Source organism: Myotis nattereri (assembly GCF_964212035.1).
Source record: "Myotis nattereri genome assembly, chromosome: 1".
Taxonomy (NCBI): domain Eukaryota; kingdom Metazoa; phylum Chordata; class Mammalia; order Chiroptera; family Vespertilionidae; genus Myotis; species Myotis nattereri.
The window spans coordinates 45,656,361-45,668,883 of record NC_138075.1 but is presented as its reverse complement, the minus strand read 5'-3'; the positions used below and the strand labels follow the sequence as shown (position 1 = coordinate 45,668,883).

At 37.5% G+C, this 12,523-nt stretch overlaps 1 protein-coding gene across 1 annotated transcript; it reads right to left on the bottom strand.

Annotated features, from left to right (window-relative positions):
* Positions 1-8: 8 nt before the first annotated feature.
* On the bottom strand, positions 9-12,044 carry TIPIN (TIMELESS interacting protein). Its single transcript, XM_081111230.1, has 8 exons — positions 11,984-12,044; positions 11,284-11,421; positions 11,080-11,158; positions 10,459-10,534; positions 8,569-8,691; positions 8,278-8,341; positions 3,160-3,366; positions 9-605 (listed from the first exon to the last, which is right to left on the bottom strand). Exons 2-8 carry the CDS (start codon positions 11,411-11,413, stop codon positions 415-417), a joined length of 870 nt encoding a protein of 289 aa, XP_080967356.1. The 5' UTR covers positions 11,414-11,421; positions 11,984-12,044; the 3' UTR covers positions 9-414.
* Positions 12,045-12,523: the final 479 nt, after the last annotated feature.

Here is a 12,523-nt window from a genome sequence, read left to right as displayed (position 1 = left end):
GCATCTCTAGATAGTTGATAAGATTTTTATTTTTTTTATTTAAATGGAAATTAATATTCATATATATTTACATCTTAAAACTCCACCTAATTTAGTGAAAACAAGGCACAGAATGGCACACTGGCAGCAGAAGGTGCTTATTAACTACCAGTCATTGTTATGAAGTCATATCTATATACAACACTAAAGAAAGTAAATAGGCTTAACTAAAGTTAATGAGAAGCAAGTATAATTATAAATACCAGATTTTAAACAGGAATCTGTAAAGGTTTTACTACATAAGGATTTCACTCAAAGTAGACAAAATATATAGTAATCTCAAACTTTGAGGATACCAAATTAATTTCCTTTTAGTTGAGGACTCTTCAACTTCAATAACTTTTCGGAATGAAGCATAAAGTTAATGCTGTACATTTAAAAGGACTGGTCCAGTTGAGTTTTCTCTATTTTTAATTCCTCCTCTTCATTTACAGTATTGGCAGCAGCATCATTATGCAGATTATCTAGAATGTCTTCCTTAAGTTCATCTGACTTCTCCTTGTTTTGATCCTCACCCGTATTAACATCTTCAACTGTCTGTGCCCTGGATGTATTCATTAACAAGTCTGAAAGAGAAATCATTGTTACACATTATTTAAGCACCTCATCCAATCTTACCTAACACAAATTTCTTCACAAGCTTAGATCAATAGAAATGATAAATATGACCATTTTAGTTCATGTTAATTATGATTACTTCCAAATAAAGCCATTTTTATACATGTATAAAGTCCATTCAAAAATGCAAGAGGTCTTGGCCCTGGCTGGGTGGTTCAGTTGGTTAGAACATCTTCCTAATACGCCAATGTTGTGGTTCTATTACCAAGGCTGCTATCATGCACATACAAGGAACAATCAATGAATGAATAAGTAAATGGAAGAACAAATCAATGTTCCTCTTTCCCTTCCTTCCTTTCTCTAAAAATCAATAAATAAAAATTAAAAAAAATTTAATGTAAGAGGTCTTGAAAGGTACTGAACTCAAACTTGAATCACTTCCAAATGCAACTGTTCTCATTCAAAATCACAACTACTAGACACGTTTTAAAAGTTCAAATGCTCTTAACAGCTGTATGTCAAAGTGATCTATAGTAAAGAAAATTTCAGGTATTTGTATCTACATGGGCAAATTTTTAAAGTCATATATTATAAATAGAAAATGAGCCTTAAAATGCTTATTGATGATGACAAGGAAGACACTGCTATCAACAATAGTTCTATCTTTATGTAATTTTTCACATGGAAATAAAACATCCATTTGTAAATTTAAAACTTAAATTCATTTTAATTATAAAAAATCATGATAATGTAGTCACAATACTTTCCACTTGAGAATTTTATTATCTTGGGTGAACTTTGTTTTATGACATGATAATCTTCAGTACTTACTCTAATTCTTACTTTCCTATTTCAAAAGGAAAAACTGGATTGGAAATAGAGAATGACATGCCATCCTGCTTCATTCAAAGCCAATTTGCAATTTTATTTATCTACCTACCTATTGATTTTGATTGATTGATTTGAGAAACATCAACTGTTGTTCCACTTATTTATGCATTCATTGGTTAATTCTTATATGTGCCCTGATTGGGGATTAAACCCAGAACTTTGGCATATTGAGTCGATGCTCAAACCAACTGAGCTACCTGGCCAGGGCGGCAGTTATTTCTAAATACAGTTTTGTTTTGTTTTTGTTAATTCTCACCTGAGGATATTTTTTCCATTGATTTTTACAAAAAGCGGAAGAGAGGAAGGGAGGGAGGCAGAGAGAGAAACCGACCGGCTGTCTTCCCACGTGCCCCAACAGGGGCCTGGGATCGAACCTGCAACCAGGTACTTACCCTTGAGCTGGAATCAAACCCAAGACCCTTCAGTGCACAAGCCAACATCCAACCACTGAACCATACATATCGGCCAGGGCTTAAATACAACTTTAACAAACATGGTTGTCTAGTTTCCAAACCCACAGTCTGTTTTAAAAACAGCACAATTTGCCCTGGATGGTGTGGCTCAGTTGGGTGTCATCCCATGCACCAAAAGGTTGCTGATTCAATTCCCGGTCAGGCATGTGCCCAGATAGGGAGTATGCAGGAGACAGCCAATTGATGTTCTGCTCTCACATCAATGTTTCTCTTTCTCTCTCCTTCTCCCTTCCTCTCTCTCCAAAAATCAATAAAAATATTTTTAAAAATTAAAATAGTTCATCTTATGGCAGTTTTTCTAGAGAGAAGGGAATGTAACAGGTAATCAAACTGATAGCTCACAACAAGTGACACAAGGCAAAAAAAACAACAAAGCATTTTAGGGCCCAGCTGGTGTGGCTCAGTGGTTGAGCATCGACTTATGAACCAGGAGGTCACGGTTCAATTCCTGGTCAGGGCACACCCACATTGCAGGCTCGATTTCCAGTGAGGGATGTGCAGGAGGCAGCCAATCAATGATTCTCTTTCATCATTGATGTTTCTCTCTCTCTCTCTCTCTCTCTCTCTCTCTCTCTCTCTCTCTCTCTCTCTTCTGATTCTCTTTCATCATTGATGTTTCTCTCTCTCTCTCTCTCTCTCTCTCTCTCTCTCTCTTTCTCTCTCTCTCTCTCTTTCTCTTCCTCTCTGAATTCAATGAAAATATATATATTTTTTTAAATTTTTAGGATCACTTATTCACATCTTAGCAAATGGCTCTAAAATCCTCACTGGGTGCAAAAAGCATTTTATATGTTTAGGAAAAGTACCATAATAATTAATGTTCATAATTATGATCCTAAAGATAAAATTATATTACATGCATTAAGGAGTCAGGGAAGAATAAGTTTTTGAAAGACTCAGAATCAATTTTAAATTATTAAAATAACTCTTTAAAAGGTATTCAACTATTCAGAAAACCATCTTGGATAATTTCTTCTTTGGAGATTCCAAATAGGTAACACACATACACATACACACACACACACACACACACACACACACACACAGTCTTTTTCTCTCAACTGTACATAAACTTAATATACTATATCATTTTTCTATTTCTAGAGGTATTTTATTTGGAAGATTGTAGAGAAGTTAAAATTTCTAACATGCCCTTGCTATATTAATGGTAACACATAAAAACCAGCGTAACATTTACCATTGTCTAAGGACTGACTATTACTCAGTAGCTTTGCCTGTCTTCTTTCCAAGGCCAGCTGTTTATTTCTCTGGATTCTTTGCTGTTGCTCTTCAGTTAGGCTTCTACTTGACTCAGAAGCAAACGTCGCATTTTCAGATGAGTTTGTCAAAAATGGATCTAATTCAGTAGCAGTTACATCATGGTCATTATTTTCCACTACTTCATCTGCAGTAGAAAAAAAAAAAGTGAGTACATCTCTAGTATTAAACTAGTTAGAAAAAGAGCTTATATAGCTATTAATTTAAAACCAGTTTAAAGTGACAGGTGCAGACCAGAAGAAACAATTGGTGAGGCATGAGAATGTTACAAACATGTTTGATTCAAACAAGTAAAAGGAATATTTATAAGTCACTTTAAAGAGGCATTTTAAGTCAAATAAAAACACTAATTTAAAAATATACATGAACGGCCCTGGCCGGTTGCTCAGTGGTTAGAGCATCAACCTGCTGACTGAAGAGCCCAGGTTCGATTCTAGTCAAGGGCACGTACCTCAGTTGCAAGCTCAATCCCTGACGGTAGTCGGGGTACATGCAGAGGGCAACCAATCGATGTGTGTTTCTCACATCGATGTTTCTCTCTGTCTCTCCCCCTCCCTTCCACTCTTTCTAATATCAATGGAAGCCCTAGCCAGTTTGGCTCAGTGGATAGAGCACTGGCCTGCGGACTGAAGGATCCCAGGTTCGATTCTGGTCAAAGGCATGTACCTTGGTTGCAGGCTTGATCCTTGGCCCTGGTCAGGGTGCATGCAGGAGGCAACCAATCAATGTGTCTCTTTCATCACTGATGTTTCTATCTCTCTCTCTCTCTCTCTCTCTCTCTCTCTCTGAAATCAATTTAAAATAAATAAATAAAATAAATAACAATCAATGGAAAAAATATCCTCAGATGAGGATTAAAATATATATATGAATGGAAAGCAAAAGTTCTTAGTTATGATTAGAAATATTTTATGCTTGGACTAATAAAAGAACTTAAAGAATCCAAAGAATATTCTTATTTTATGTTAAACAAAAACATTTTAATAGCTTGCCATAATACACAGTAATAATTTTATATAGGCTATTTTTAATAGGGTAAAACCCAGACACAAAACTAGGGAGAGAAATTTAGAGATCCGTGGACATAGTTCCAAGTTAATATTTTTAATTCAGCGCATTATTCTCTACATTTTTACTCTTAATCAACTCTTAAAGCCATGTACACTAGTTATTTCAAAGTAGGATACCCCCAAAATAATCCACGATGTTATGGAAAGTAAATATTAAATCTTCCATTTATAATTCATTTAAGAATTATGAAAAGTTAAATTTTACTACCATATTTAAAATAAGAATGGGCAGTGATAAACTATCACTTATCCATATGTCAGCTTTCCTATGGCATAAGCTAACTTAATAAAGGCAGCTCCACATTGAGGAAGGGGAGGAGAGTTGGGCTCACTCATTTTTTAATTTCAGCATATTGTGACACACAGCTGATTCTGATTGCCCAGTTAAGTAGACTAACAGACTAATTTTAACCAAAACAACCCCAACATAATAAACAAGTGGTAGTTTAAAAAGATTTGTTTGCAAAATAAACACCTGAAAGTAGAAGATAATACAAGTACAAGCAAACTAAAAAAATATATATCTAAAAGCCTAAGTGACCTTTACAACCAAACGACTGAAACGACTGGTAGACCAGTCACTATGATGCATACTGACCATCAGGGGGCAGACGCTCAACGCAGGAGCTGCCCCCTGGTGGTCAGTGCATTCCCACAGCCAACCTCCCACTGCCCCTCCCCCATGCCGACTGGCCCCCCCATAGGCCATGATTACTGGCCAGGCCAAGGGACCCTAACCGTGCACTAACTCGTGCACCGGGCCTCTAGTAAAAAATAAATGGCAAAGCTGATCCTTTCCCTTCTTTTTACATCATTCACATAATAGGGTTAAAACATAACTTCATCAAATCTGACAACTAGGCAAGAAAAAAAATTTTCTTATCACCAAGACCATCATTAAAAAATAATAATAAAGAAAATGAAATATTAATTTACATACACCATCCTTATGTAGATACTATGCACTGAGATCAGCTGGTGATAGTAAAAACCAGCACAAATATCAAAACATTTCAAACATGAAGACAAACCTTTACAATTATTCTAGTGAGGTTTAAAATTCATATATTTAATCCAGTCTTTTACAATTCAAACCCCTTTTGAGGTTTCTGCCTTCCTGACATGGAAAAAATTCGTGGCAAGAAACTAAAATGCATTCCTTTATCGGGAAATATTAATGGCATACAAGTAGAAAACTTTGCTGGGGAAGTTAAGCAATGTATTAGAACCAATTGTGCAATATGTAGGGTTTCTAATATGCTTCACCTCATAGGGCTTACAAGATTCTGAATTAATAATAATGAAATAGATAAAGATCTACTTTTTGTGAACTATAAAAGGAAAGATATCATCAACAAGAAATCGCCTCTTTAATACAATGTTTTATGGAAAAACAATGTGAATGTAACCACTGCTGGAGCTGAGACTAGGATAAAAATGGGATTAAAAACAAATGAGAACCACACATGAAATACATTTACTGCAAGTCATAGGCAGACTATTGTGGCAAAGAAGCTAAAGCCAGATATATTCAATGTGTTACAGGATGCTATCATGTTGGTACACATAATCTAAAAGATAAGCAAATTATTTAATAAAGAGAAACAAATGCTATTTAAAAGAACATAGGGAGGCCCTAGCCGGGTTGGCTCAGTGGATAATCAGCCTGCAGACCAAAGGGTCCCAGGGGTTCAATTCCAGTCAAGGGCATGGTACCTTGGTTGCAGGCTCCTCCCCTGGCCCCGGCCCTGTTCGGGGCTCCTGCAGGAGGCAACCAATCAGTGTGTTTCTCTCACATTGATATTTCTCTGTCTTTCCCTCTCTCTTCCACTTTCCCTAAAAATCAATGGAAAAACATCCTCAGGTGAGGATTAAAAAAAAAAAGCATACGGAGCACTAGCTGTTTTGAATCAGCGGACAGAAGGGTCCCGGTTCAATTCCAGTCAAGGGCACATGCCCGGGTTACGGGCTCCAACCCCCATAGGGGGTGTACAGGAGGCAGCCAATCAATGATTCTTTCTCATCATTGATATTTCTATCTCTCTATCCCTCTCCCTTCCTCTTTGAGATCAATAAAAATATATATTTTAAAAAGCATAGGGAGCCGAAACCGGTTTGGCTCAGTGGATAGAGCGTCGGCCTGCGGACTGAGGGGTCCCAGGTTCGATTCCGGTCAAGGGCATGTACCTGGGTTGCGGGCACATCCCCAGTGGGGAGTGTACAGGAGGCAGCTGGTCGATGTTTCTCTCTCATCGATGTTTCTAACTCTCTATCTCTCTCCTTTCCTCTCTGTAAAAATCAATAAAATATATTAAAAAAAAAAAAGCATAGGGAAATCAGGATTAACAATTAAGTATAATTTTACCAATGTGGTTAGGAAGACTTCACAGAGTTGACAGTTGAGCACAGTCCTGAAGATAGTAAAAAATTTGGAGGCTGGAGGACAATGTTTAAGGCAGAGTGAGAGAGTGCAAAAGCCTTAAGACAGAAATGTGCCTGGAAGGTTCAAGGAACAGCTAAGGAGGCAAGCGTAGCTGAAGCAGTGTAGGGAGGGATACAGTCATAGAGGCAAGGGGAATGGGTTGAGGACACAGAACAGATTCTGTAGGGCCAAGTTGGACATTATAAGGGTTTTGGCTTTTACATTGAGCAAAATAAGGAGCCACTAAAGGGATTTGAGCAGAGGAGTAACAAGACTACACATTAGTAAAAAATATTAAAGTATAACCCCTGCTTAATTTTTAAGAAAACCAATTGATTACAAAATGGTAAATGAAATTTTCTAGTAAACTTCAACAAAAAAACCTTGCATTGGTGAATGGATTTAAAAATGAACATTGAGATTTATTAAGTACAATTAATGACTTATTTCCATGTGGATTTATGTATTTTAGTAAGGTAAAAACCAAGATTTGATTGGGGGGGTTAAAAGTGTCACTGAATAAACTAATTCAGTGGTAGATGGTGTGGGATTTAGTACTGTAATAGCTAATCCCTTTCCATATGTCAAATCCTATGCCATCAGTACATACCATATATTACCAAAATATCAATTAATCTTGGATTATTTAAATCACAATCTTTCACTTCTAAAAGTAATTTATAAATAACTTTGGGGAATTCTATATGGAGCCTGTATTTTCCACCACATATATTAAAAGTTTAAAAAGCAAACAAACATGTATGGAGCCATCGCACAGGAAATCTGATAACTATACAGACCCTGTCGGCAGGAACCATATGTTTTGATGTGTGTGACTGCCTATGGTTGCACTGTACAGCCAACAAATGCAATCAATACCAGGAACAGTCACATAGGTCTTACTAAAGTCCTATACCCAGGATCTGTACTCTTTTTTTATGTTTTTATTGATTTCAGAGAGAGGAAAGGAGGAGAGAGGGACAGAAACATCAATGATGAGAGGGAATCACTGATCTGCTGCCTCTTGCACACCCCTTACTGGGGATCGAGCCCGCAACCTGGGCATGTTTCCTGACTAGGAATCGAACTATGACCTCCTGGCTCATAGGTCAATACTCAACCACTGAACCACACCGGCTAGGCCAGGATCTGCACTCTTAAGTGAAATAAAAACTATTTCATCATCAAATTATTCTGCCTAATTTTCCCAGAGCCACGTTTTTAATGGTGTACATGTATTTTGTCATATATTTTTACTAATAAGCACCACAAAGGATCAGTGGGTCACCATCAGAGTTCTTAAAAGCTCATGTTCTATGGCTAAATACATTTTTACATCTCTTAATAGCATTGCAGCCATTTCTCTAAAGAAAAAAATATCATACACAACATTCTAAATCTACCAAAGCATTTAAACTCATTATTGTACTTTAATTATACTAGTATACTCAACATAGACTAAAACCAGCCCTGTAATACTGTCCACCCAACTAAGTCCATTTCTAAAAGAAAAATTGTTATGAAGTAGACAAGCCTATATTCTTACCATTATTGCTAATAAAATCTTCATGTAAAATAGGGAGATCAAGTCGAATTTGTTTTAAACAGGTCTGGAAAGAGACATTTTTATATTTTTGTTAATAACATTTAGAGGAAAATAGTCATTTATTCCATTCTGAGTTTCAAAAAAGATGTTCTTTAAATAACTACTCATTTTCCTTCTTTCTACCAAGACAGATTTAAAAATTAAGACCCCCAAACAGCTACTCAGCCTTAACTAAATCTTACCTCGTACTATTCAACACTGAATGAAACTCATAATAATCTCAACACATACCTGGACTTCCTTTTTATTTCCCAGGTATTCAACTCTGTCAATAAAATCCTCAAATTGCAGTTTAGGGAATAGCCTATGTGCCCAGTGCTCCATGTGTCTGATTAGCGTCTTCAAGTCTTCAGCCTGGCACATAAAAATAAAAATGCTAAAGAGAAAACTCATTCTCAGAACTGATCTGGTCAGCAGATTTTAGAATTGAATAGTAATGGCAAAGTCATTGGTGTCACTTTACATTTATAAGGTGAAGAAATTCTAAAAAGAAAAATATTTATTAAGGGCTTAGAGGATTGCAGTCTAAAAGAGCACTGTATACAAATTTTTTTTTTTAATCAGAGGAAATAAAACAGATGAAAGTTTAATAGGGCCTAGCCGGTTTGGCTCAATGGATAGAGCGTCGGCCTGTGAACTGAAAAGTCCCAGGTTCGTTTCCGGTCAAGGGCACATGCCCGGGTTGCGGGCTTGATCCCCACTGGGGGACTTGCAGAAGGCAGCCAATCAATGATTCTCTCTCATCGTGGATGTTTCTCTCTCTCTCTCTCCCTCTTCCTTCCTCTCTGAAATCAATAAAAATATATTTTAAAAAAAGTTTAATAGAAGTTAAAAGATAATCACATGTGGTTTTGCAGGACAGTAAAGTAACCCTAAAAATAAGCTTTAATAAAATATATCAAGATATCTTTTAGGAATAACTAAACAAAGTGGTTGGTCCCCTAAATCATACATAGAGAAGAAAGCATTGAGAATTCAGCATTGTGAAAATACATTCAGAAATCCCAAGAACAAAGTACTGAAGACCAGCAAGAACAGTTTAAACAGTCTCAGACCAGAATACCTATGTTTGAAATTTCAACTTAACATTAAAAGTTTTTTATATTAAATGAAATACAAAGCTTTTTTGTTGTTGTTATCCTCACTGAGGATATTTTTTCCATTAATTTTTAGAGATAATGGAAGGAAGAGAGAGAGGGGGAAAGAGAACCATCGATTGGTTGCCTCATGGGGCTGGGGGATTAAACCTGCAACCCAGGTATGTGCCCTTGTCCAAGAATTGAACCCATGACCCTTCAGTGTGCGAGCCAATACTCTAATTCCTGAGCCACCTGGCAAGGGTGACAGTTCTTAAATGTCTCCATTTTTCAACAAAACTTAACTGATGCCTATTATAAACCAGGCATGGTTCCTTATCTTAGGGACACCTAAGTGATCAATACAGGTAAAGTCCTTGCTCTCATAAAGCTTAAAACCACTCTCTGAAGTAGACAAAGTAAATTTTATTCCTCAAAATTATGAAGTACAAAGTCAGGCTTACTGACTCATACATGATTTTACTAAAGTCATACGGTGGCAAAACCAAGACATGTTTTCTGATTCTTCTAACAGTGCCCTTTCCACATCACAGTTTCTCAAAAGATACAATGATGAATGATTACATCTGTAAAACACTCTAAGATTCCTAACATGATAGCAGACCCAGTTTTATAGTCAGTCAGCCCTACCTATGAGTGGGTTCTGCATACATGGATTCCACCAACTGTGAATTAAAAATATTCAGGGAAAATAAATGTTATGCTATTGCTGACATGTGCTATGTAGTTAGGCCTATGATGGTTGCTGCATCTGTATTGAACATGTACAGACATTTTTTGTCATTATTCCCTAAACAATGTAATATAATGACAACTATTTACTTAACATTTACATTCTGTTAGGCATTACAAGTAACCTAGAGATAATTAAAGTAGGTTATATGCAAATACTATGCCATTTTATATAACAGACTTGAGCATCTGTGGATTCCAGCATCCACAGGGGTCCTGGAACCAATCTCCCACAGATAGTGAGGGACAACTATATTTTCAAAAACAAAGATAAAAACCAGGCATTTCTTACCTCATGACCTTTACCTTTAAATTTTGTCTTATCAAACACATGTCTTAATGCTGGAAGCCCTCTCTCTGAAATCAATCTGTGAATAAAAATATGTTTTTAAATTCCAAGTTTTCTAGAACTATCAAGGCCAAACCAAGACCATAAGAAGAAAAGATATTATCTGAACTGAAAAAAACCTATATAATAAAAGCCTAAGCGATTGTTATGGCGGAACGACCAAAACGACCAGTCGCTATGATGCGCACTGACCACCAGGGGGCAGACGCTCAACACAGGAGCTGCCCCCTGGTGGTCAGTGTGCTGCCACAGGGGAAGTGCCACTCAGCCAGAAGCCAGGCTCACGGCTGGTCAGCGCAGCGGTGGTGGCGGGAGCCTCTCCTGACTCTGCAGCAGCACTAAGGAGCAGCAAGCCAAGCAGGAGCAGTGAGCAGGTGGGCGGTAAGGAGCAAGGGTCCTGGACCTACCTCCCCCTGCCCCCCAGTGCACAAATTTCATTCACGGGGCCTCTAATATCTTTATAAATATCTGATTTTCAAATCATCCTTACCAACAGATTGTAACATAAGGAAGAAAAAAAGATATTAAAAAAAATACGAATGTTTAAGGCAACAGTACATATACCTCTGAGCATCAAGTTTGGGGATATTCCTTTTAACTGTTCTCCTTGGAGGTACAGGAACAGGTGCTCCTCTTCCTGACTCTGGTGAGATATACCAAGATTTAATATTACTTAAATAATTTAAGCTTCACTTGTAAAATGTATCATTTCTAAGCTGATAGATGGATAACTGAACATAGACACTTTTTTTAGAACTCTATACTGACCGTCATCAGGCTCAGCTCCTTCATCATCTCTCTCTGGAGAAGCTGGAGGAGGGAAAGGAGGAAATGTTTCATCTTCTACATGCTCATAATCTGGTAGGTCAATCAAGCCATTCTCCTGTGGTTCCAGCATCTTTTCCTCTGGGGGGGGGGGGGGGGGGGAAGTAAACACGTTTATTCATCCAAGCAGTCTTCCTATTACACAGTTAGGATCCACCTGCAGCAAAATACATGTGCTTCAGTCAGTTAAACCATATTTCAAACTCAGACATGATGAAAGCTGGAAATGATAATAGATATGGAAAAGAACTGAGCTAAAAATCAGAAGAACCGGGTTCTAAACACTAAATAATAATATACTTTTGAACAAATCATTTTACATCAATTGTTGAGTTTCATCTATCATAAAATGATCTGAACTTTTCAGAGGGTTTCAAACTATGATCCAAATGGGTGTGAAATATGCAGAGGACAGGAACCTCACCTGCCACTTCAACCAGAGAAGCTTATAACAAAAATCTGTTTACATATTAATCTTCTAGGTAAGGTTCCTTTGAAGAAAGGGAAATAATCCTCAGGTTGATAACCTGAAAGAATGCTTTTCAGTACTATTTTACTTGACCTCTCAGCAACATCTGAAACTTTTGATCAGTTCCTTTTTCTGGACAAATGTTTCCGCTGACTTCTGAAACACAGTACTCACCTGACTTTTCTCCCTTTCTGGACACTCCTCCTGGATCTTCTTTGAAGATGCATCTTCCTCTAACCTGGTCAGTAAGTATCCAAGACTCCATCGTAGGCCCTCTTCACTCATTTATACACATGGCATTACGGATAACTGACTAATTCTTTATCTACATCCCAGGCATCAAATCTGAGCTCCAGATCCCTACTTTCCATTTTACAGCTCTTAAGTTTCTCACTGGTACCTGTAACTCATCATGTACAAAACTGAATTTCTAATTTTCCCAGTTCACTGCATACCATCTATCCAGCTAGGCAAGTCAGAAACCTACAAGTCATCCTTGACAACTCCTTCTGTCTACCCAGTGGTCGGCAAACGGCGGCTCGTGAGCCACATGCGGCTCTTTGGCCCCTTGAGTGTGGCTCTTCCACAAAATACCGACTTCTGCACGAGCCACGAAGTTTCAATCGCACTGTACGTGCGCGCCCCCACGGGTCTACCCTACATATCCTATCCATTTTACCTCCTAAATATCCCTCGAGTCTGTCCATTTCTCCA

Coding starts and splice junctions, on each gene's coding strand:
- TIPIN (XM_081111230.1), bottom strand. CDS start 11,413: ATGCTGGAACCACAGGAGAATGGCTTGATTGACCTACCAGATTATGAG. Junction 8,692..10,458: donor TTAAAGGTAAAGGTCATGAG/GTAAGAAATGCC, acceptor TTTATGTGCCAG/GCTGAAGACTTGAAGACGCT. Junction 606..3,159: donor TAGTCAGTCCTTAGACAATG/GTAAATGTTACG, acceptor TTTCTCTTTCAG/ACTTGTTAATGAATACATCC.